Source organism: Trichosurus vulpecula, chromosome 2, assembly GCF_011100635.1.
Source record: "Trichosurus vulpecula isolate mTriVul1 chromosome 2, mTriVul1.pri, whole genome shotgun sequence".
Lineage (NCBI taxonomy): Eukaryota > Metazoa > Chordata > Mammalia > Diprotodontia > Phalangeridae > Trichosurus > Trichosurus vulpecula.
In genome coordinates this window covers 228848577-228875546 of record NC_050574.1, presented here as the reverse complement: position 1 = coordinate 228875546, position 26970 = coordinate 228848577, and the positions used below count along the sequence as shown (strand labels likewise).

General features: G+C 35.6%; 1 protein-coding gene across 1 annotated transcript in view; it reads left to right on the top strand.

The window, feature by feature from the left end:
• The window catches only part of GPR155 (G protein-coupled receptor 155), a 50501-nt gene that overhangs the window by 5798 nt on the left and 17733 nt on the right, over nucleotides 1-26970 (top strand). The window contains exons 4-11 of the mRNA XM_036743499.1: nucleotides 6596-6995; nucleotides 9402-9567; nucleotides 10794-10949; nucleotides 13019-13102; nucleotides 14312-14429; nucleotides 16485-16569; nucleotides 16675-16765; nucleotides 17850-18063. Coding sequence (XP_036599394.1) covers nucleotides 6596-6995; nucleotides 9402-9567; nucleotides 10794-10949; nucleotides 13019-13102; nucleotides 14312-14429; nucleotides 16485-16569; nucleotides 16675-16765; nucleotides 17850-18063 — 1314 coding nt within the window. The remainder of the gene's footprint in view (nucleotides 1-6595; nucleotides 6996-9401; nucleotides 9568-10793; nucleotides 10950-13018; nucleotides 13103-14311; nucleotides 14430-16484; nucleotides 16570-16674; nucleotides 16766-17849; nucleotides 18064-26970) is intronic.

Here is a 26970-nt window from a genome sequence, read left to right as displayed (position 1 = left end):
ATTTTTCCAAATCTCAGAGTTATAGTATCCTCTAAATGTCTGACTATTTAAAAAAAATTATTTAATATTTAATTTTTTCCCCATTTACACATAAAACAATTTTTAACATTCATTTTTTAAAATTTTGAGTTCCAGATTCTCTTCCTCCTTCTTTTCCCCTCCTCCCTTATTCAGAAGGCAAGCAATTTGATATAGTTTATACATGTGCAATCATTGAAAACATATTTCCATATTAATCTGATTTTTTTCTTAAAAAGAACATAACTGACCTTTAGAATAATGTTGATTACTTCCAAATCTTATTTTTTTCCTTCTCCATCACATTTTAGAATGGTTTAGTTGCAAAAAGTTGGTGCTTTTGCCATGTTTAGGAAAGCCAAATTTTCATTACTGTTTTTTGTTTCTAATTCAGTGTTTGATAACTGTACACTGAACTGTACAGTTTGGTAACTGTATCAAAGGTAAACTGTATCAATGATACTCTTGCTGCAAGTAAAGATTATTTACATAAAAAAATTGGTATACATAGGAAAGTAGGAACATGAATCAATAGCAATTGGTATTTTCTTAGTTACTTTTTATGGTTAATACCAAAACATGAACATTTTTCCCCCACTCTTTTAGTATCCTCTTTGTTTTTATATACCTTGATACTCAGCGCTCAATGCCCTTAAAATTGTGTCATCTCCAGCATGGAACTCCTCTTTATATACTTGCTCTAATCCTGCTGCTTTTTCCATCTGTTGTTTTTCAGAGTCATTTCTGCTTCTTTTGGGTAGCACATTCAACACTGAAATGTTAGCGTCCAAATGGCTCATTTGTCCTTGATAGTGAAAATAGTTTGTTATAGAAATTATTAAAAGTCTTTTCCAAGTTTCCTCAGTCTTCCTCTTTCTCGGTCACCTCTGGGATGACCTTGCTTTGTTGGGTGGCTTGCAAAACTTTTTTAAAAACTCATTTTTATCTCCTCTGCTTCTTATCCTTATGCAGAAATATTGCTCATAATCTTAAACCATTTTTCTTGTAAGATGTTACAAATTTATGTTGTAAGCTGGTGTTACCCTTGGTTACCATATCTTTCCATTTGACAAGGATATCAAGTGTTTGTGGCTGAAATAGTTTTTAGACTCTTTTGGTCTCAGATCAACTGATTTATGTTGGTTGAACTTCTATGTATTTTATGTATTCATTTCTCATTTTTTAGCATCAGTAACATATTTAAATATTTGAACATAACATTTAAATGAGTGGTAGTTAATTTTAATTGAATGCCATGAATTTTTCTCATTTTTATTTCAAGTTTTATATGAATTTTGATCTTTGATTCTGCAGTAACTTCCACATCAGTAACAAGTTATTTCTTAACTGTTAAATTATAATCAATTTCATTTTTTCTGATGTTTGCTGCTTACTATATGCAATGGCTCTTCATTTATAATTGCAAGTTTGTATAATATACATGCCTTTGGCATCCGATTTCCTGTTCTCAATCATATTTTACACCATCTTCCCCCATATCTAACTTTCCCTTGAATTAACTAAATAACAAAGTATATTGCCTCATAGTCTGATTTAATTGGAAAGGTCTTGATGCATTCTTTGTAGAATTTCTTACTTCCTCATCTTTTTAAACTGGTGTTAGTACATAAGCTATAATCTTTTTCATGGGAGTCTTTCTGCAGATATTTATCTTCAGCACTGCCATATAACTTGAACAAATGTTTCATGAAATGATCTATCTTGTCGCCTTTGGATGCATGATAAAAGCCAGTTATGCTAACTGCTTTATTTGCCTCTCTAAGGAGAACCTATGAGCCATCCTTCCTTTTGTGTTATGGCTTTATTTTATCAAGATTAATACAATTGAATTTGCTTCAGTTAATGAACAGATAGTTTGTTAGTTATGACATACAAGATAACACTTTCAAAAAAACTAAAGGCGTACATTTTCAAGTATTCCTTATTGGTTCTGATGAGAATGTTCAAAGTTCTAGCTACCACTTGGTTATTGGGCAACAACCTCACATTTAGAATACTAGCAGCTGAATTAGTGTTTATAGGTAGTCTGAAAACTCATTGTTAGCATCCTCTTTTTAACCACTCTGCTACCTTCACTGCAGAAATGGAATGAAGCTGCAGAGTCCCGATCATATTATATTTTTCTTTCTTTTATGGGTTGCCATGGCCAAAGAAGTCATTATCAAGTGGTCAACCTATTGGTGATGAGCCCCTCCATCCTTAGCTATGCTGGTGCATAAGAACAGTTGTCTGTTGCTAGGACCATCTTTGAAGTCTTTTTTATATGGTAGTACCTTTTAGAACTTGTGCTCTACTGGCATACCCATCAAGAAACCACACCATGATGAGGCATTGTGAAGGCATATTGCACGGATAAGATCAGTGCAAAAAAAAAAACTTTACAGAAAGTGGTATGTTGTCTAAATTTTGAACTCAACTATTAAGCAAATTTCTTCTTCCATTGTTAGAAAGTATTAGGCTTGATGTATTTGGGCAATTGAAGTTGGAAATTTAGGATGTTTTGGGTAGAATGTAGAGTTGTTGCATTAGGGAGTTATATAAAGTAGTGTAACCTTATGTTTTGTCCACATTTGCAAAGCATCAAATTTGTTTGTTTTTTTCAAATTCAGAGCATCAGAGTCATTGCCTCTTTCAACTTTAGAAATTTGATGGCGGGCAGGGATGATATAAATGTAATGCTAGTGTGCTCCAAGAGAACAGTAATGCTTTAAAAGAATTCTTACAAGACTTTAATTTCCAAAGTAATTAGCTATCTAAAATGTTGTCTTTGCATTATTACCTAAAAGATGAAACTCTTTACAAAAAATAGGGTGCTCATTTATATAGTAATTTATAGTTACAGAATACTTCACATGATCTCATTTGTTTTTCATATTATCCTAATTAGACAGGTAGTAAAAGTATTATTATTGCCTTCTCTTTGCCAAGTAAATAAACTTAGAGAAGTTAAATGATTTATTTGCCCAAGGTAATACAGCTGTTAGAATCGTGACTAGGACACAGGCCTTTCTGATATTTAAGTCCATTGCTCTTTACACAATAGAACACACTGCCTCTTATTGAAGAAATGACACATCCAGTTTAGTATGTATGAAGGAAGTAGAAATAATACATAGAGTTAGATTCAGTTAAGTGTTTTTCCTCCATGTGTAGTATAGACCTTGCTAAGTAAGTAGCTGTATGAAAAATGGGGAATCAGGGTTATATTCTCCAAATACGTTGTCTTAACTTGATGAAACAAGGTGAAATTGTGACAGTTATACAACTTAGTTATGTAAGTTTTGGAATGTGCATTATCTAATAATACCTAAGTGGGCTACTGATTAGGTAGATAAATATTTATATACCTGTCTCAATTCATGTTATCCTAATGTAAATTTAGAAACTTAATATTTCATATTCTTTAAATATTTGTCTTGATCCTTGTGACGTTTTCTTTTCTTTTAACCTATAACATCAAATAAACTATAAACCTATATTCCCACACACATTCATTTAGTTTACATAGCACCCACTGCCAAAACAATTAAGTTCTTTACAGTTAGCAGTATGACTGTTTCACAAAATACACAGCTGGTTGAGAAGCCTAGGTTTTGGTGGGTGGAGTAAGGGTTATTTTCAGAGCTCATTGAAACCTTTTGTCTACCAGGGTAGTCTTGGAGTCTTATTCAGAGGGGCACTATACATCATTAAAGTACTAGCCTGAGATTTCCACAAATCATGTTATATAAATGCTGCTTCTGCTGCCAACTGTAGACATGGTTTTGGGCAGATCTTTCCATCCTCTTGTTCTTTAGTTTATTCTTTTCAATAAATAGGGGATAACATCTTATTTTATTAAATCCTTTGGGAAAGACAGTAAAACCTGATGGTCTTATATTGCTAGAATGTATGACAATTAAGATAGGCTGGATTGAAGTTAGGACTATAGTTTACTGTAAGACACATTGCCTGCAAATACATCCTTCATCCAACAGCCATTCATTGTAAATGTAGTTCTGTAAGAAATTTTGTTTTGGAGGCAGCTAGGTGGCACAGTGAGTAGAGCACCGGCCCTGGAGTCAGGAGGACCTGAGTTCAAATACTGCCTCAGACATTTGACACACTTACTGGCTGTGTGACCTTGGGCAAGTCACTTAACCCCAATTGCCCTGCCTTCCCCCCTCCAAAAAGATTTTTTTTGTTTTGGCATTTTGCCCTGTCAAAATACAGTCATTTCTGGGAAAGATAAACACATTAAATTAATTCATATTAAATTTTTAGTGACTTTCATGTCAGGAAGGGAAAGCCACCTGAGAATAGTAGATGACATAGGGAAAGAAGCTAGAACTGACGAGCAACAGATTCTTAGTTATTTTCAGTTTTACTTAGGGTCTGACCAGAAATTTTTTAAAAGTAAACCCATATGTAATACAAATTGATATCCTAAATACAATTATAGAAGGAAGGTTTAAAGTGCTTTGCTTAAACTTCTCAAGATCCCATAAGCATTTTTAAATTATTATTTACATGCATGTTTATTATTCTGATCATTCATGAAGGGTTCTTTGCTACTCAGTTTAGTGTAGCTTATTTTATGTTCCTAATGTACAGTTTGAATTCTTTCCAAATATCTTTTCTTAAAATTATATCTAATTCTAACTCTTTGCTAATTGAGATTAATCATAGTATCAAAAGATTTCCCAACCGTATGTCTGAAACTCTTTTATAATATCTGACAAATGGTTCATCCAACCTCTACTTGAATATTTCTAGTGACAGGGATATGATAAAGTGGCTTGTGTCATTTTCAAACAGCTCTCTAATTCCTGGGAAATTCTTACACTGAAGTGAATGCTATTTCCCTGTATATCCTACCTGTTGTTCTTAGTTCTGCTCTTGGGAGCCATGCAGAATAATTTTAATCCCTTCTTTTATTTGACAGCCTTTCAAATGTTTGAAGACAGTTGCCAGCTCTTACCCTGTCTCTATAACATCTCTTGTGTTCAGTGCCCCTTCTCCACTCATGTAAAACCACCCTCATTAAGAATGTCATCAAAAAAAAAAAAAAGACCCTCATCACCTCTCTCCTGGGCTATTATAGTCTCCTATTTGGTCTCTTTGCCTCAGGTTTGTCCTCCACACAACTCCCCAAGTGCCTTTCCTCTAGCTCAGTTCTGCCCACATTATCCTTCTACTCAGTATGCAGTCAGCTCCAGTGGCTCCCTGTTAGGTAAAATGGTCAAATATGAGCTCTTGGCATATCTCCTCACATCTACCTCTTTTGGAATCCTTGGTTCCTTCAAGACCCAGCTCAAGCTCAAGCTTCTACATGCAACATTTTCTGAACCCTCCCATCTGCTAATGCACTTCTTCCCCCAAATTGTCCTGTATTCATGTTGTGTAGTGATAGTATGATATATGTAGCTGTTATTTTCCTGATAGAATATAAGTTTGAGGTCAGGGGATCCCTAGTATAGGTGCCTGGAACATGGTAGGCACTCACTAAATGCATGTTGAGTGATTGATTATGTTCATTCCATCCTTCGTAATCTAAAGGTCATTCTCTTTAACAGAGAAGATGAAACCCAAATAAGACAATTAGTAGTCCATTTTATCTCAGGTATCTGTTCACCTATTCTGTCTATACCAAAGAACCGGTCTTTCCCTTTCTCATGCTAATAAACATAGTTTGAAGCCATACTTTTTGTTTTGTTTTTGCAAATCTCACATCGTTCTGGGCTTTAGTTTTCTTGACTGTATTCTTTTTTGGTCTATACCACTTTTATTCCCATTACACAACAATCTCTCTCCCCCTGGGTCTTTACCCAAATGATCTCCCATTTCTGAAATGCTTGCCCTCCTGATCTTCTCTTGGAATCCATAACTCCCTTCAGAGTTCGTGTGTCACCTCATGTAAGAGGCATTTTCTGATCCCCTCCAATTGTTAGTGCTTTCCCACACAATCCCAAAACAACTGTGAATATTTGTATTTATTTGTGTACATTTTGTAATCCCCCAATAGAATGTTAGTTCCTTCAGTGCAAATGCTTTTGGTTTTTGTTCGCACGTTATTGCACATAGTAGATGCTTAACAGATGCTTTTTTGGTTTAAACATTTTTTCCCTCTGCTTTCAGTTTTGGGGTATCTTAAATTCTGAAATTTCTGTCCAAACATTAATCTCTAGCCTTAGGTGATGCATTAAATTCCAAACCAAAAGCCTGTCATTTCAATAGCTTAAGTGGTGCAGCAGAAAACTAAACCCATTCTTTCCCCAGCCAATATTCTACCTGTTAGTTAAAGTTAATAGGGTTTTCCTTTAACTATTAAAAACAATTACTTAACACAATAAAATTGTATGCAATTTTTAATATAGTAAATGCTTGGAATAGCTTGTTTTAACTTTCATCCCCAGATACCCCAAAAGTATTTTGAATAAACTAAGCTAATGTGATCGCCTTTGTATTTAGATTTACTTTGAAGCATTCTGTAATTATGCACATGGAAGCATATTATGTAAACTGTATTTAAATAATGTCATCATTGTATAAATCAATTTTAACTCTTGTTTTCCAGTTGAAGCTTTATATCAAACTACTTATCCAGAATACCTTGAGTACATTTATTTGGTGGCTCCAATATCTCTTATGATGTTAAACCCTATAGGGTTTATCTTCTGTGAAATCCAAAAATGCAAAGAGAATCGTGATACGTCTCAAAACAAAGTGAAAATAATTGGACTTGGACTTCTGCGTGTGCTGCAGAACCCAATTGTGTTTATGGTCTTCATTGGAATTGCCTTCAATCTTATTCTTGGCCGGAAGGTGCCAGTTTACTTGGAAAAATTTCTGGATGGGCTTGGGAATTCTTATTCTGGCTCAGCCCAATTTTATCTTGGTCTTACAATGGTGGGACAAATAAAGAAACTAAAGAAATCTGCATTTGTTGCAATAATTCTGCTCGTCACAGCTAAACTGTAAGTTCCCTTTGTTTAATGTGGGGTCTGTATCTTGTGGAAGCTCCAACACTTTAGAAGGGCACTGTGAGGACAGCCTTAGCCATGGTTCTAGAGCGGGTCCTCATGCTGCTGGTTTCTTCTTATTAGGAATGTATTAGGAGTAGTGTCCCTACTCTATAAGATACTTAAAATGAAAGGAAAATGCATTTTTTTTTCTAGAAAGTTACTTCCTCATTCCACTTATATACCTTATTTGCATTTCACTGAATGAGAATAAAAAGATTCTTAGTTTCACTTCTTGGAGGCTTCTCATTTCCACATCTTTTGCACAGTATAATTTGCGTTTTTTTTCCCCTAGATATCCTGCGTGAATTTCATGTTTTCAAATGTTTTGAAACCTTGAAGTGCAAGAAGCTTTCTGCTTCTGAGGGAGGTCTAGATCAGTAATTTCACCAGCGTGGGGGAACTTCTGTTGTAGAAGCTTCAAACACCGGTGTTGATCAGAAACTCCTCTAAATGACTTGCCCATGATAGGTCAGTCAGGTCTTCCTTATTCCAAGACAGGCCCCTTTCCACCATGCCACAGTGCTTCTCTAATTAGAAGCATTTTAATTTAAATAGAATTTGTTTTGTGAATTTAGAAAAGAAAAAAATTGTTTATGTTTGAGGCTAATGAACACTCACCTGCATGACTTCATCCCAGCATAGCTAAAAAAAATGTGTAGCTCCTTAGTAAATTTTTTAAAGCTTATTAGCTGTGCTGTTATAATTCAGTCCAAGTGATTTACTGAAAGATTATACAGAGTAGCTTGTACTTTATTGAGTATTTTAAACTCATTAGATGAATATAGCTGCAGTATAATTTGACTTACAACATATTCCATGTAGTATCTAAAATAGTAAAAATTTACAAAGTTATGTGATTCGTGTACTCCCATTAAGGAAAATATATTTTAGTATTGCTACAGTATAATAATTACTGGCCTAACAGTGGTAGTGCTATCAGCCATTCTTTACATCTAAAATACAACTATTCTTCCCTTCAATTTATGATTCAGACCTTCCTTTCTTCTTTGTTCCTTAATTTGGCTCATTATCATTGTTTTTTCTTAGATTATTAAAATTTAGGAGTGTTATATAATCTCTTAAACTTTCTAATGGAGTAGTTTTTTTTTGGATAAGGATAAATGCATTTGGGCTAACAAGCAAAAAATTTTTAAAAATTGCTTAAAATGTGTAGAGGCATCATTGTTTAGTGGCATGTTTGTTGGACTGGAATTCAGGAACTGTGGGTTATGGTCTTGGTGTGGTTATTTACTGGCTCTGTAACTTTGGGGGAGGTCACTTAACCTCTTCTAGTTTTCTTCCACACCTGTACTTCCTTCTAGCTTTTACATTCTGTGAATTTATGTCTAGGCCATATCAATAAGTACCATATATATTGGTGTTGTAGTGCCAGTTTTTTATATCACTCTTTATTGGAGGTTTATTTAAACTTCGATGGAAGGATCACTTTGATTTGCTGTTTTCTTGTTTGGAAATCAGTGGGATCTAGAAATGTTATGTATATTAATTGATTCTTAGCCATACTGAATTTTAGCAGTCTTACTGCCAATTGTATCAGACAGATCTTGTTCTTAAAAATCCTCAAACAGAAAAAAAAATACATGTGTTTTTCTTTTTTTTTTTTTTTGGCTAGGCAATCAGGGTTAAGTGACTTGCCCAGGGTCACACAGCTAATAAGTGGCAAGTGTGAGGTCAGATTTGAGCTCAGGTCCTCCCGACTGCAAGGCCAGTGTTCTATCCACTGTGCCACCTAACTGCCCGTATGTTTTTCATAAAGATAGCGTTAATTGTAAGGTTTTTTTTTAAACTTCTTGACTAAGTTATCAGACTTTTTCTACAACTAATATTGTCTTAATAATCTATTTCCTAACAACCTACCAAATTTTATTAAAAGGTTTGATTTTTCAAAAAAAGGATTTTAATAATTTCCCTGAAAATTTCTTGTCAACTTTCACACTGTGAACATTTCTTAAACATTCAAGGAGACCCAATACAATAAGGAAATCAGGGAATAAAAGGAGTTGTTATTGAGATACTATCAAGTCTCTTCCCTGAAATTCTTTATCAAGTTAATTAAATACATCAAGGACCTGTGATGAGTTAAGGTAAAAATAAAGTCAGAATCTTTTTAAAGAAAGTACATTCTTTGCACTCTCAACAAGTGTTTTTTTCAACTCAAGTGTCCATACACAAAATATGTGCATTTCTCCATGCAAAAGGGTACATTTTTTTGCAAGAGAGGTAATAAACAATGTCCAGATTCACAGAAATAGGTACTAATAAGAAATTAGAGAAAATGAGGGTGAACTCGGAACTGGTACTTCTTATTGTAACATGAGTGACTTATTTTCTTTTCAGCCTGGTGTTGCCACTTTTGGGTAGAGAAATGGTGGAGCTCTTGGACAAGACCGGTGGTGTAGTGAACCATACTAGCTTAACCAATTATGCATTTTTATACGGAGTCTTTCCAGTAGCACCAGGAGTGGCTATCTTTGCAACACAGTTCAACATGGAAGTAGAGATTGTATGTACATACTGCTTCAAGAATAGTTCACTTCATAATAGCGGAGTAGTTTTTACAATGTAGAAATCAACATTCTTTTCAGGACTGTCTAACACAGTGGTGTCACTTCAATAGAAACAGATCCCTGTGGGCTATGTATTGACTCAGAAAACCACAAATTAACACCATCTATGATGTGTTTTTACTTGTTTTGTTAAACATTTTCCAATTACATTTTAATCTGGTTGGGGCAGCACTCAGGAGTGGGTTTTGAGTTTGACACCTCTGATTTAACATGTATAGACTGATGTGGCAAATATTTAGATATATATTAAATATGCACATGCATTATATATACAGAAAGAGTATTTTTTCCTATGTATAAAGAAACTATTAAATCATCTTTATTCAGATTCTGTCTTGAGCCATTTTGAATTTTGTTTCTGTCTCCTTAATTTTGAATTTTTGATAATTATACTTAAGTATGTTATAGCAAAGAAAATTTTCAGTGTTTGAGATATCAGTTCCATAAACATAAATAATGTATGTGAAAGTGTTTTATAACCACAAAATACTGTATAAATGTAAATTATGACCAATATGATTCACCTTACTAGATATAAAACTGAATTCAGTATAATACAACAAATATGCCTAACACTCATGCTGTTGTAATTTTAAATTATTATCAGTGATCTAGAGTAATATGTATAAACTTGTCACCTTCTAAAACATTAGAAAAGTTTTGAAGTACTATGAATGGATATGACTCTCTAAGGAAATATACCAGATAATGTTCTTGACAATTAAGTGTTGGAGATAACCTTTTTTTTTTCCAAACATTCTTTATCAAAAGGTAATTTTCCTTTTAAAATCAAGATATCTAAAGTCTATATTTCAATTATCATGTAAGTTCTGAAAACTACTTAGGAACTTCTTTAAATATTTGGTTTACATAAAAAAATAGGATAAAGTAGCAATTAACAGTTAAATTTTAAACTGTATGTTTAGTATAAATATAAAATTAAGTAATAAAGATTACAGAAATGAACTATAGAAAATGAATTTATCTGGTATCTTTTCAAGGAAACTAAAAAAAAGATTATTGAATTAGTATCTGCATTCTGCATTTAAAAAAAATTTGACACTTGTTTCAGATTACCTCTGGTATTCTCTGGAAACAAAGTTTACTTTAATTTTTTAAGCAGAATTGTGAATCTTTCCCCATCTGTATCTCTAATTTGCAGGTAACCTCAGGGATGGTGATAAGTACTTTTGTGTCAGCTCCAATCATGTATGTTTCTGCATGGTTACTAACCATTCCCTCCATGGATCCAAAGCCCATGGCCTATGCCATCCAGAATGTTAGTTTTGATATAAGTATCGTCAGCTTGGTCTCTTTGGTAAGTAACAAAGTAAAAATGAAATGACAACCAGAAAGTAGTGTTAAAGGCAACTTTATTATAGAAAGGAATCAGGAGTTTGAAAATAAAGTTGGGGTTTTTTTGTTTTTTTTTTTTCTTTTCCTGTCAAGGCAGCAGATTTACAATCAAAGGCTTGGTTTTGAATCTCAGCTTCACTGTTTGCAGTCCATCTGATCTTGAGCATTTCATGCCACCCTTTAGGTTTCACTTTGATTTAAAAAAATGGGGTTAGACTAGACCAGTGGTGGGGAACCTATGGCCTTGAGGCCACATGTGGCCTCATAGGTCCTTGGGTGCAGCCTTTTTACTGAGTCCAAGTTTTATAGAACAATCCTTTTATTAAGAGGATTTATTCTGTGAAGTTTGGGTTCAGTCTAAGGGCCACACTTGAGGACCTAGAGGACCACATGTGGCCTTGAGGCTGCAGGTTTCCCACCTGGACTAGGTGGTCCCCTTAGGTCTCTTCCAGTTCTAAATCCTGTGATCCTAGAGAGTTTAAAATCTGCAGTAGCTTGGAAAAGCCAATTCTGCTTACTGGGCATAAAGAATCTTTAGAGTTGAATGCGGCTTCAAAAGTTAGTGTAACCTCCTCATCCTAATTTGTTGTGGGTTTTGAGATATACATTTAAGTTGGATGACATTAGCTAAAGTTAGATGATTGAATGTTGTAAGTTTTAGAAGTATTTAAGATTGTTCATCAAATTGAAATTCAGAACATGTGACAAACATCTGTAGAAAAGGAAAAAAGTATTCATAAGTCATAATGTCCTGATTTTAAATCCTGTTTTAAATACTTGGTAAAGGAGATGAGAAGAATCTGTTGTTTTGTCAGCAGAGAAATATAGTTGACAAAATGTCAAAATTTCTTTTTGTCATAATGGTACTTAGAATCTGTGCTGAGTCTTAGGGATAGGGAATGTATGGAAAGCATTGCCATTTGCTTAGTAGTGAGGAAGCAAAGAAAGCAACCAGAAAATTTTATTGTAGGCTGTGTAAAGAGATGAACTAGAAATTTCATCAGAGACTAAAGCATGGGGAAGTGGTAAGTTTAGGGTTTAGTGCTACATATGTTTTGATACGAATATCATACAATGTGGCCTTGAAGGAAAAGCTATCCATAATTTAGGTGCCTGGCAAGCACCTCAGGACAAACACCTCTCATGTGAGGGCTTGCTGAGCCTTTTTCAGGGCTGTTCATTTACCTTTAGTGTTCACCTGGCACTCAAGTCTCACCTGTAGCTCCAAGAAGCTGTAGTATATGCAGCGGCCACACTCTGGTAAACCTTCTGACCAGCTGGGTTGAACCAGGTTGAGGGAAACTGGTGGGCCACAAACCAGTCAGCGAGTTAGGGGAATGTCTACCCCAGGCATGTGAAGCCCTCCCAGTGGGATTGGCGGATGAGAAGAACTTGTTCCAACCATTATGAAGGCGGTTGAAGCAGGCACTGTGGGGCTCCTTAGAGCTTGGTCAGACATCCAGGATCCCAAGGTCATCTACTGCATCCTGGGCCGTCATCAGTCATCCTAACTCTGGACTTGTATGATTCTGGAAGAGAGAGTGAAGTTGACAGCTTTGTGTAATTCTGCCTCACTTGTGATGTCATTGGTCCTCTTCAAAACAAAGGATGAAACAGCAACAACAAATAAAGCCTGGCAAGCCCAAAGAGCAAAAATAGAAAATGAGAGACTTAGGGTGTGTAGAAGCTCTGCTCAACCTACAGATGTTTAATTAACGTATGATTTTAATAACACAGCTATCCCTGCCTCTCTTCTGTCCACAAACAACTGAAGTGTAGGGGTAATCCAGATATGGCTCTGGATGTCTGTTTGGTTTAGATATTAGTTCTCAAAGGCTCTATTCAAGGGAGAACTTCAGGTAAAAATATTATATCATTTCTCTGATTTTTTGCTTTAGACACTAATATTTTACTCTGAAATAGAATAAAATAGACTAAAGTAGGAATTTTTTAAAATGGCTAACTGGTGAGTTACTAGATAAGTACTCAGTTGAAACCATGTTACAAGCTGTTAACCCCTTAATCTTTCAGATCTGGTCACTTGCTGTTCTACTCCTGAGTAAGAAGTATAAACAGCTTCCTCATATGCTAACAACTAACTTACTCATCGCTCAGGTTAGTAAACTTGAAGGTTTTTAGAATTAAGAATTTCTTAAGGATTGCTCTAACTACTGTGAAAGATTATCACCCCCTCAGGAGGAAGAATATTTGCTTGGTTATATTTTCCTAGGTCTTTCCTACTTAAAAAAAAAGTCACCAAATTACAAACCAGCTAGAATTTGATGCTCCCATCATCTGATAAGAATTATTTCAATATTTATGGAATATTTTGAAATGAGGTAGGAATTCCTCTAATCGTTCTGAGAATGTTTCCATGTTAAGAAAGTCATTGCAGCTTAGCAGCCTGGGTGGTAAGCAGCAACTGTGGCCCCTAGCCCTTTGGCAGCCTCTCTCTCTCTGTCTCCCTCCAAAAATGAAGCTGCCTGTAGGCAGCAAATAAAAGCATGCACAGCTAGAGTCTTGTGGCTTGTGTCGTACTGTGGTTTCAGAACTGGTCTTGAAAGGGGAAAGTACGTATGTCAAGATCTCTTCATGACAGAGAAATATGGCTCTAGGGATCTAGTGTTCCTAGGTCGCTTTTGCTATGTGACCCTGTTCCACCCTAATATGTGTCCCTGCAAAAGTCTTGATACCAGACTATGCTATGAGCTGCCTAAATTCTTGAGCAAGAGAACATTGAAGGATTTGGGAGTAAATGAATCTGTATCACCGGATTGGTGACTGTCGTATCTTCTTAATTCTCTTAGGCATGCTTGTGTTAAAGGTCATAGCACCTCAGTAGTGAGATAACTGGTCGTGTTATATGTGAGATAATTGAAATGTTAAAAACAGCTTTTAAATGATTGCTTTTCTAGTTGAATCTTTGTTTTGTTATAAATGACAGCTTAAAGGAATATTAACACTTTCTATGTAAAGTGTTTTTTTAGTGTTATTTGGAAGAAATTTAATAGAGTTTGGACAGAAGTTTGATAGTTAAAACCAGGATCATTGTCAGTTTTTATTGAGTATACCATTGATTTAATATATTTTTATCACACTCCACAGCACACTGAAATTTAGCTGTAAATATTTTAGTCATTGTTTAATAGTAATTAAAAGTAAATGTGTATAATATGACCTTTACTGTTAATGAAACTTGTACAGGTATGACTGACTATTCATTATGGAAAACTTTTCTTTTGTATTAACATGTTACAGTTTTCTTTACTGAGGACTAAATTTTTATTGTTGTTGTTTTGTTTTTAAATAAATCTTTGTTCACAGTCTATTGTCTGTGCTGGAATGATGATGTGGAATTTTGTTAAAGAGAAAAATTTTGTTGGACAAATTCTGGTGTTTGTTCTGTTATATAGTTCTCTGTATAGCACCTACTTATGGACAGGTGAGTTGTAGTATGAATGGAAGTTGTGTACTTTTTTAATTAATGAATGAATAAAAAGATTTTATTAATAAGCACTTAATATGCCAAGTACTGTGCTAAATGATGGGGACACAAATATAAGAGTAGAGACAGTCCTTTCTTTGGATTCAGGAGAGTGGTGGCCAGCAAGGGATGTTTTGTTTTGAAAATTCGCAAGGATGAGAAGTGGAGCTATAGGAGAGCAATAGCATTGGCAGTATTGATTTGATTATGGTTCCAGAACTAGAAACCAGCTGGGGAGGAGGGGCAAGGGTGGCTGAGGCCACCTGAGGCTTACTGACATCAAAACAGAGTTGGCAAGTGACTAGAAGAGAAGAGGAAGGAAAGGAGGGGTGGTAGTGAAACTAATAACATTAGGACTGATTTTTTCTTAAAAATGTGGCTAACAGACTGGCTATTAAAGTATTTCCAAAGGAGGAATTCCAAAACAATTTGAGCCAGAACTTGAAAAAGATGTGAGGTCATCTAGGACAGTCGAGTCATTTACAAATGACACTACTTAGGCCTAGATTAAGTGACTTAATCTAGAAAAAAGATTTTCTTCACTTGTTGAATTATATTCAGAAGGAAAAAAATCTGCTAACATTTATTGTACACAACATAGAATCTTGGGTGGCCTCTCTGGGCCTTGGTTTCTTCATCTGTAAAATGAAAGGACTGTACATATTGATCTGTGAGGTCCCTCTGACACTTAATGCTAGTTCTGAATTGATAGCCTGTAGTGTACGTGCCAGTGGTGATCGATGAAATGATCTGTGGTGGCAAAGCTGAAGCTACACTTAGGCAAAATTGTGAAGTAGTCAGTTTCTATTTGGGACTTTCTCCTGGGTTCATTTGAATTTTTAAAAGGAACTCTGAAGATACAAAATGGGAATTGGGTTATTAGTATAGTGTAAATAGTGCTGGATTTAGGGTCAGAGGACTTGATTTCAAGTAATCCCAGCTCTCATTTACCCCCTGTGCAACCCTGGGCAAGTCATTTAACTTTTTTAGCCCTCAGTTTTCTCCTCTGTGTAATGAGAGAGTTGGACTAAATGACCTCTAGGTCGCTTTCAGCTCAAATTTATGCTCCTAATAATTTGAGGGAAGTGGACTACAAGAGATCATTCCGTGACTATGAAGTCATAAAATGGCTTATGCCAAGTGAGTGAGAGCATTCTGAGGATGTTCTCCTCCTTTTTACTTTCTCTCGTTTTTCCATTGCTTGGAGCAATGCTTCTGCTGGTGGACTTCCCAGCTAGTACCACTCCCCTTCCCCCAACCCCATTCAGCGAATGATACTTGGTATATTACTTTTGAAAGATAGCACCTACTTGTGGACAGGTGAGTTGTAGTATGATGGAAGTTGTGTACTTGGTGAATTAATGAATGAATAAAAAGCTTTTATTAATTAGCACTTAATATGCCCCTTGGTTAATTTCATCTCTGATGCAAACTTTTAAATTTTTCCAAAGTAATCTCTAACCCCTCTATAGAGGATGATAGGCTGCATGCTAAGGACGGAAAGACTGCCCACACTTGCCAAAAGTAGCGCTAGTAATTTTTTAGGAATTAGATTTTCTAGCTCTGGTATTTTGAAGGCAAAAGGTACCTCAAAGATCATCTAATCCAAACTTATCTAAACAAAAAATCCCTTTTATACCATCTCTGACCAGTATTGCCCGAGGATGACGGGACATCCCCTGGAGTGACCTGGAATGACGTAGTTTTAGAATCAAGTTTATAGGAAAGCAACCATAATTAAGAGCTGCTTACATTTTTTACCACGGTATTTTTGGATTTTGAAACTGCAACTACTTTATTCAGTAGTGTTATTATTTAATTTTTAGTTGCAATTGTTTTGTGTACTGAAAGTTGTCAAAAAGCAGAATGCTAAAATGGAGGTTTGTTTTACAGCTTACTACTTCTCTTGGTTTAACTGGAAAGTGGTTTTAATCAATGTTCATATTGCTTTATTTTTGTAGTAATTGCCACATAGTTGACAAATTTTTATTTTTTGAAACATTTTGTTCGTAGGGCTTCTGTCAATTTCTTTGTTTCTTTTGAAGAAGAAAGAAACAATACAGATTCCTGTAGGAATTATTATTATATCTGGATGGGGGTAAGTTGGTAGCTTTCTTTCTTTCTGCAATAATACCTTCTCATATACACAATTGCTATTCAGATGCTTCTTTTCTCTCTCTCCTCTTTCCCCTTGGTCTTGCAGCATTCCTGCCCTTCTTGTGGGTGTTCTTTTGATAGCTGGAAAACATAATGGTGATAGCATTGACTCTGCCTTTTTTTATGGGAAAGATCAGGTAAGAGAAATATTTAAGACAAATTTTTGCATCGCATGAGCATCTTCCAATTTAAGGTGGAAAACCTCATACAACCCGGGGAGAGAAGACCAGTTCAGATACCACCTGACATACAGTTATCTGTGTAACTGTAGGCAAGTTACCAAACCTCTCTAGGTCTCGGTTTCTTCATCTGTAAAAGGAGGGAATGCTTACAGTGATCTCTAAGATCCCTTTCAGCTCTCAATTTATGATCCTATAATCCTTAAAAATGCTGACAGCATTTAATATAAACAGCTTTAGCTATCTCAGATGAATTAAGTAAATTATACTTTAATTAGCATCTTTCACTTAGATTAGTCAGAACAAGTGTCATGAATACTTTGCATTTGTATAATTGTTTTCAGCCGAATTCTCCAGTGCTTGAACAATTATTTAACTCTCTTAAATAGGTATGATTTAAGTATGATCTGTGTAAAGCCATCTAGTGGGTCAACAGTTAAACAGTAATAAAACCCAAGTTCTTGACTCTTAAGTAATTTTTAGATGAGAATTTAAAAGGTAAAAATTTTTAGAAGAGAAAGGTGCTTGAAAGTTGAGAAATAGAGCACATGTAAAAGTAGGCTTGGCGAATCATATTAGGGGAAGGAGGAAAAAAGGATATGTAAAAGAATTGAGAGACTGAAAGACTGAGAGCCTTGTTAATGAATAGATGCCATTCATTTCAGAAGGTAGGTCTGCAATATTGAAGAAACCATCCTGAAAGAGGGAGTAGGTTGGTTGCCAAATAACTTGGGTGTTTTGTTTGGGTTTTTTTTTTGGTGTCACAAGAGTCTTATCAGTCAATGTTTTTGAAGACCTATTGGATAAAAGAGCATACCAATAAAACAGTTGGATTGCTACAGTGAAAAGCAGAATAGCATAAATGTTATGCTTTGAACCAGTTAATCAAAAATCTTTTATTCATTCATAAAAGAAAATTCTAAATGATTTCGAACCATGAATAAGTGTTTAATTTTGAACTTGTTTTTGTGTTTTAACACACTAATATTGTTAATATAATTGTGAAAAGACTATTATAACTCCTTTTTTCTAACTCTGACAGATGATCACCACAGCAGTCACCCTGTTTTGTAGCATATTAATATCTGGTATATCACTGATGTGTATGAACCAGAGTACACAGGAAGGAAATTATGAAGGATTGGATCGTCGTTCTCAGAACAGCAAAACAGGAGAGGCTGAAAGGACTGCTGTTGAGGAGAGTCCAGTGCCAACAAATGAACCAGAACCTTTTACAAATTCTACTCTAGAAAGAAGTATGTCCCTTAAACATAAATCAGAGTTTCTGTTTTTATACTTTATAAATGTTTTGTTTTCAAGGGCCCTAACTGACTGGCCTTGAGTATTCTAGGTATTCATCATGTAGGGAACTTGGAACAATATAATTAGGAAACAACTAATCAAAGTAACTGGAAAACCATTTGTTAAACTTTAAGAGTTAGAATTTACATTCTGAAAAATATATTGACTGAGAGTGGGCTCTAAATGAAATTCAGTATACTTAGAAAATTCATCTACATTATCTTTTGGGCAACAGTAGTGATGGAAATAAGATAAAGAGGTCCAGTATAAAAATTACTTCAATTGACAATAGAAGTGTAATTGGTTATGAAGCTAACTAGTGAAATAATATCTATTTATCAATATTAGTCTCGATTGAGCATTAGCTTTACTATGTACATATCAGGAATGCAGAATCAGAATGCTGTTTTTATATATTCATTACAGGATGTAAAGATTTCATAGACAAAAATATATCCCTCTAGGAAATGGATTATATTTCATTACTGAGGGTTTGTGACTGACAGATAGTAATGCCAAGTGGTAAAATTCTAAAGTCAGTAAATAAAGAACAAAAAGAGATGTAAAAAGATATGAGATAAGAAGGAAGAGGGGAAGAAAAACTACCCACTAGCAGCCAGCAGCCTTGTCTAAAATGAGATTTTCATAGAGAAGAGGAAAGGAAAAGAAAGGGATTAAGTGAGATAAGACTTCACTATTTGTTAATTAAGTACTTTTAAAAATTTTTTTAAATACATTTACTTTTTATTTTCAGTTTACAACACTCAGTTCCACAAGTTTTGGGGCTCCAGATTTTCTCTCCCTCCCCTCCTCCCCCTGTCCCCCCAAGACGGTATGCAATCCAATGTAGGTTCTACATATATCTTCACATTGAAATTATTTACATAATAGTGCAGTTGTAAAGAAGAATTATAACCAATGGAATGAATCACGAGAAAGAGGAAACAAAACCAAAAAAGAAGGAAAAAAAGAAAGAGAGCAAAAAGTTTGCCTCAACCTGCGTTCAGATTCTATAATTCTTTCTCTGGATGTGCATAGCTTTTTCCTTCATGATTCTTTTAGAGCAGCCTTTGAACCTTTGATGAGAGGAGTCAAGTCTATCAAAGTTAGTCCTTACAGATACTGTGTTTGTAATCATCTGTAATGATCTCCTGGTTCTGCTCCCCTCACTCAGCATCAGTTTATATAGGTCATTCCAGGTTATTATGAAGTCCATCTGCTCCTCATTTCTTATAGCACAATAGTATTCCATTACATTCATATACCATAATTTGTTTAGCCATTCCCCAACTGATGGGCACCCTCTTGATTTCCAATTCTTTGCCACCACAAAAAGAGTTGCTATAAATATTTTTGTACATATGGGTCCCTTTCCCACTGTTACAATCCCTTTGGGATATAGGCCTAGAAGTGGTATTGCTGGGTCAGAGGGTATGCACGTTTTTATAGCCCTTTGAGCATAGTTCCAAATTGCTCTCCAGAATGACTGGATCAGTTCACAACTCTACCAACAATGTAACAATGTTCCAATTTTCCCACATCCTCTCCAGCATTTATCATTTTCCTGTTTTGTCATGTTAGCCAATCTGACAGGGGAGATGTGGTACTTAAGAGTTGTTTTGATTTGCATTTCTCTAATCAATAGTGATTTAGAGCATTTTTTCATATGCCTATAGATATCTTTAATTTCTTCCTCTGAAAACTGCCTGTTCGTATCCTTTGACCATTTCTCAACCAGGGAATGACTTGTATTCCTATAAATTTGGCTCAGTTCCCTGTTTATTTTGGATATGAGGCCTTTATCAGAGACACTGGTTGTAGAAGATTTTCTCCCTATTTTCTGCTTCCCTCCTAATCTTTGTTGCATTGGCTTTGTTTATACAGAAACTTTTCAATTTAACATAATCAAAATTACCCATTTTCTATTTTGTACCACTATCTCTTGTTGGGTCATGAATTCTTCCCTTTCCTATAATTTGACAGGTAAACTATTCCTTGCTCTCCCAAATTGCTTGTAGTATCAGCTTTATTCCTAAATCATGAACCCATTTTGACGTTATTTTGGTATATGGTGTAAGATACTGGTCTGTGCCCAGTTTCTGTCATACCACTTTCCAGTTTTCTCAGCAGTTTTTGTGAATAGTGAATTCTTCACCCAGAAGCTGGATTCTTTGGGTTTATCAAAGAATAGACTGCTATAGTTGTTGACTACTGTGTCTTGTGTACCTAATCTATTCCACTGGGCCCCCACCCTGTTTCTTAGCCAGTACCGGGTAGTTTTGATGACTGCTGCTTTATAGTACAGTTTAATATCTGGTATGGCTAGGCCATGTTCCCTAGCATTTCTTTTCATTAATTCCCTTGATATTCTGGACCTTTTGTTCTTCCAAATGAATTTTGCTATTATTTTATCCAGCTCTGTAAAATAGTTTTTTGGTAGTTCAATTGGTATGGCACTGAAAGAGTAAGTTAATTTAGGTAAAATTGTAATTTTTATTATATTAGCTTGGCTTAACCACGAGCAACTGATATTTTTTCCATTTATTTAGATCTGACTTTATTTGTGTGAAAAGTATTTCATAATTGTGTTCATATAGGCCCTGGGTTTGTCTTGGCAGGTAGACTTACAAATATTTTATAGTGTCTACAGTAACTTTAAATGGGATTTCTCTTTCTATCTCTTGCTGTTGGGCATTAGTTAAGTACTTTGGCGTAGTTGTAGGAAATGCTTAAGAAGTATGCCTTAAATTAATATTTTTCATTTTGCATCTATATTTTAGGTAACCTGATAATTAAGAAGATGGAGGGAGGAGATAATCTTGTTGCTCAGAAAAATCTTAATAAGAGCTAGCTTTATATAATGTTTTAAGGTTTGCAAAGTTCCTTTACAAATATTATCTTACTTTATCTTTACAACAATCCTGGGAGGTAGGGCCTATTATTGTTCCCTTTTTACAGTTGAGGAAACTGAGACAGAGGATAAGTGACTTGTCCAGGGTGGGATTTGAATTCAGATCTTCCTGACTCCCAAGTCCAGCAGCTCTGTGCACTGTACCACTCAGCTGTACAAGTAATGAATGTAATAGATCCATGGTGTAAAATTCAAATAAGAACAGATCTATGCAGGCCTATTGAGTTAGAAAGCCACAAATTACCATTATCTGTATTGAATTATATTTTTGTTTTGTTAAACATTTCCCAGTTCCCCTTTTTTGTATGTGTACACACAGACACACACACGTGTGATTCTGCCGGTTCGCATGCTGGTACCTAATTTTAGGTTGAGTTTGGTGAACCTGTTAGCGGGGGTGGGGCCTGCGCCCACCAGGTCAGCGGCAGCGCCTCAGCTCAGTTTTGTGGAGAACCAGATGTTAATTCATTTGAATCTTAAACATAAAACATTCATTTAAATGATAAGACAAAAGCAAGAATAATTATAACATTATAGTAATTCAGTATAAGGCAAATAAAGTAATAATGAAAACATCATAATCCTGGGTTACATTCTCCCACTGATATATTCAGTGTTCATGTGAAAGAGTGGGCACCTGCTTACAAAAACCTAGCAGGAAACACTATGAGTAAAGAAATATGTGCGCAAATAGCCATTTATGACTCTTGACTATAGGATCTGATTTTCTTGGTCCTTTCTGGAACAGTCTGTACTGCATAAACCTTTTCTGATAGAGGCTCACCTTTGCCTCGCCACTTTTGCACTTGGCAGATCTGTTCCACTTCTGCTCTTGAACTGATGAAAGAGTTGCAAGTTCTTTTAATTCACAATTGCCATTTAGAGGGGATTGAGAAAATACTTTTCCTTTCTTGTTTTTAATTTAACTTTTTTACTCTAAATTTAACAAACACTAAATAAAATAAGCATTTCCATATAAAAACAAAGTAGATTGTATAAGCAATTCTGAATGTGTTATGTACAACTTCCTTTTACTTTTAAGTATGTAACTTAAACATGTAACTTTCAAAGTTGTCCTGTTTATATTTCCCTCTTCTGCGAATTTAAAAAATGCTTCAGTGACCCTCATTTCCTTTTCATTAAACAACCCTATTGCTAATCCTCTTTTCTTTCCCATCTTTCCCCACAAATTTTTTTTAAAAAGAATAACAAAATATTTATAGCAGATATGAGTCGTGAAGCAAAATAAGTTCTCCCGTTGACTGTTTTAAAATATCTCATTGGATGTACCTTGCATCCATCACCTCTGTCAGAAGGTGGGCAACATGCTTCTTCATCAGCCCTTTAGAATCTTGCAAACAATCAGAATTTTAAAATTATTTAATATTGTTTGTGCAACGTTGTTATTATTGTATAAATTGTTCTCTTGGTTTTGTTCACTTTCCTCTGCACTAGTTCATACAAGTATTTTCAGGTTTCTCAGAAATAATTCCTGTCATCATTTCTCATAAAGCAACAGCATTTATAAACCACAAACCATTTATGAACTATTTGTTCTGCCATCCCCCAAATGATAGATATCCCCTTTGTTTCCAGTTCTTTGCTATAACAAAAAAGAACTAGTATAAATATTTTGGTACATATTGGTCTTTTTTCCCCCTTCTTTGATTTTTTTTCAGGCCTAGAGTGATATTTCTGCGTCAAAGTTGAGTGGTTGCGGGGATGAGAGTGGCGAGGGAGGGTGCGGAACACGGGACATAGTTTCAAATTGCTTTCTAGAATACTTGTATATTGATACATGTTTTCCTGTAGCCCATCTAACATTTGTCATTTGCCTTTTTGTCACTTTTGTCAGTATGATGGTGAAAATTGGTTTGATTTGTATTTTTCTTATTAGTGATTTGGAGCATTTTGGTTTAATTGGTTTAATTTGTATTTCTCTTATTATTAGTGATTTGGAGCATTTTTTTCCATGTCCCAATTATATTTTAATCTGGTTCAGGCAACGCTGGCTAGGAGTTCAGTATCTCTACGATAGATCATTAATAAATATCTATTCAGAAAGCCCGAACTATACAGTCCTTTCTTTAAATTGCTTCCATGTTTAGCTGTATTGTATGTATGTATGTTATTTCTGATCCAAACAAGTTAATTTTCCCTGGAAAGAAGGCTAATTAAATTTTTTAAAATGTGTAACCCTGGGCAAGTTACTTAACCCCATTTGTCTCAATTTCTCATCTGCAAAATGAGATGGAGAAGGAAATGGTAAACCATTCCACTATCTTTGCCAAGAAAACCCCACATGGGGTTACAGAGTCAGATACAACTGAAATGACCGAACATTGCTGATAAAGTAAAACTCAGCTAATTTTAGGAGCAAGATGTCCCCCCCCAAAATTTAACATTGCATGTTGTAATGGGTGCTGTTATAACTAAATATGTTTATTTAAACTTAGCATTGAACCATATATAATCTTTTTACCTGCCAGGGACCTGAGGGATTGTCTAGTCTGTTTTTCTACCAGAAGCTGCTTCCTTTCTGTAGAATCTCTCCCAGGTGGTTGAGTTCCTGCTTGCTTGTTTCTTTCTGGCAGTGCTGAGCTCACTCCTTTTTAGGGCCAGATAGTGACGTTGAGGAGGAAGGCAGCCTTCTTGTAAATGCTTCTCCATCGAGAATTATGAGGAGCAAGTTTCTTTATAGAATTTCACGATGGGAGAGGTAGTCGCAGTGGTTCCATCTGACCTTCCTCACTTTATAGAGCTGGAGAAGCCCTGAGATGTGGTGTGACTCACCAGTGATCACAAAGGCAGTAGATACAGGCCTGGGATTCAGGACTGGAGCCTCAGCCCCAAACCAGTAGTTCCTCTGTTCCCCTCTCTTCTTCATGACAATTTTTCACATCTGAAAGGCTGCCAGGTGTCTTTCCTAAAGTCACGAGTTAGCTATACAACTCTGGACAAATCAGCACCAGCCTCAGTTTCCTCATCTGTAAAGTAGGGCTGATAATATCTGTACCTTCCAGGATTATCTTAAGGATCAAATGAAATAATGTATAGTTTTGCAAACTTGCAAATTATATATACATGATATAATATTTGTAAAGTATTTATTGTAGTGCCTGGCACAGAGTAGGCACTTAATACATGTTTGTTTCCTTCCTTCCTTTTTTAGGAGTCACCTAGGTAGTACAGTGGATAGAGCCCTAGACCTGGAGGCAGGAAGACCTGAGTTCAGATCTGGCATCAGATACTTACTGACTGTGTGACCATGAAAGAGTCACTTAACCTCTGCCTCATTTTCCTCAACTATAAAATGGGGATAATTATAGCGCCTACCTCCCAGGACTGAGGATCAAATGAAATGATGTTTGTAAAGCTCTTAGCACAGTGCCTGGCTCATAGTAGGCTCTATATAAATGCTAATTGCTTTCTCTCCTTTCCCCAAAAAAGGAAGCTGTGTTGACCTGTGATTTCTATCTGCTAATTCTGAGATTCTATGACTTCTTGCCTCCTCACCTCTAATCTAGGCTCATCTGATACGTATTTGTAACTAGTATGAATTTATATCACTTGGGTATCCAGTCTGGATTCCTTGATTGAACACCCACAAGAGGTATTCCCAAACATTTCATTCACTCTTTCCCAGTCCCTTCACTGTAAGTAAGCCAACAGGATTGTTTCATTTCCATGTGAGTGTTTCCTGGTAGATTGAGAGTTCTGACAAAAACTAAATTCAGTCCAGCAACCTTTGTTATGTCTCCTGTATACAAAAAGCTGCGTGCTAGGCCCTGGGAGTACAAAGGTGCAAAATAACTGTGCTATCCCTCTAAGAGGGGCATATGGATGAGTGAAAAGGCATTTATTAAGTGCTTATTATTTGCCAAGTACTAAACTAAGCTAGGAATATGAATATAAAAGTAGAAAAGTCTCTGCTCTCAAGCTACTTGCATCTAAGGTGGGGTAGGGGTGGAGACAGCGCTTGTAGGTAAGTGGTAGCTAGAGTGTTTTGGTGAGTAGAACAGTGGGGCAGTTATTGTTTTGATTAGTGTTCGTAGAAAGTAGTGTGCGTCGGAAAATAACTGAGGTAAAAGCATGGATCCGGGATCTGCTAAATTTTAGGATCCCTTGGTCCAGGTCAGGAGGTCCAAAATCCCTCTTAGTTTTCATCAGGCAGAATATGACAGAAGTAGAGGAGAGATCAGACAGAGCGCTCTGAGAAGATTTGAGGAGTGAGAAATCCCTTTTAGCTGAGGGGAGGACCCCTCAGGCAGAGATGGCACTTGGGCCAAACCTGGAGTGAAAAGTGGGGTTTCAATAAGTAGACATGAAGAAGGGATATATTTTAAGTATGAGCAGAGGCAGAAGAGTTCAAGATGAGATTGGGAAACAGCTAATATTCTACTTTGGTAGGAAGTATGTAACAAAGGAAGGAGCAGCATAAAATAATGCTGGAAAAGATAACTGAAGCCTAAGGAGAGCCTTAAAGATAATTTGAAGCTAAGGAGACCCTTGAATTCCAGGTTGAAGTCAAAGAAGAGGAGACTAATGGGTGATACTACCTTCAAGCATAAGAAGAATTTTGTTATTGGAAAAAGAATGCTGATAAGTTGGCTTGTGAACCAGGGCTGAAGCAGTAAACTTAAAACCCTAGAGAGCTGCTTTCAGCAGGCGTTTATTGAGCATGGCTGAGGTGCTGAGGAAGGGTCACAGATAAATAAGACTTGCCCTCAGAGAGCTTACAGTCTAGTGGAGGAAGTTAAGTTCTAGATAAATATGATACAAATTAGAATTAATTGTACATGATGGCAGTAGGAAAAAACTTAAGTGAGATAATATTTGTAAAATTCTTTATAAACATTAAAGCACTATGCAAATACTGGTTATTATCATTATTATTATGCCAGGGTAACAGCACTGAAAGGGATATCTTTGAAGATAATTTCAAAATTATTTACCTTTAGTTATTTATGACTTTGGTTACTTTGAGGCAGAGGACAGAATTACCATTTCCATGGTGCTAATTTAACTTTTTTCCTATTAGATTTGGACATTAAGTAAAACAATACTCCAGAATCTTTTTTCCCCTTTAGGTCACAGTGTTTATGAATGTTATAGTAGACATTAAACACATTGTCAAAAGCTTCTTTGGATGCCATAGGCCCAGAATTTTAGGATACAGTCTATTAGGTATTTGAACATTGACATTTATGTGATTTGTTGCTAAGGTAATACTCTCATAAATGTTTAATGCCAATAAGAACCACATCTGGAAATGTGCAAATTCTCACAAAGGGGATACATAGCCTGCTGCGCAGGAGACCATTTGGAGGAACAAAAGTTGCTACGCGTTACCAATTTCAGTGTTGACTTCTTTATGCCATCCTCAGGATGATTTTTAAAACCGTATAATTTTTCTGTAAAACCTAATTTAAAGGAGGTCATTTAACATTCGTTACCACCCATAGAACTTGTCATTCATATTTTAGACATGGAAAGCAAATAATAAGTGGTTACTGAAGGCTATCACTGCCAAGTGCTGTGGAATATGTAAGAGAAATATCAACTAAAATCCCTTTCTTTAGTGAGTGGTTAGAGAGACAAAACTTAAGTTTAGGAAATAATTAGAGAACGGTCAAGTACAAAATGATAAAGTCCATACTATATGTGTTCTGAAAATGTGGAAATAAAAGAATCTTGGAGTAGTGGGGCAAAGTTTCAAGTATTTTAAGCAAGGAGAAAAACAACCCCCCCCCCAACTCACATTTATAACAGAACGGAGTTTTGCAGTTGTCTACCTCACAATGGCCCTGAAAGTAAGCATTGCAAAAATTATCTTTACAAATGAAGAAACTGAGGCTTAGACAAGTTGAGTGATTTGCCCACAGTCACACAAGTGTTGGAGCCAGGGTTCAAACCCAGGTCTCCAGACTCCAAGTTTGCTATTTTTTCC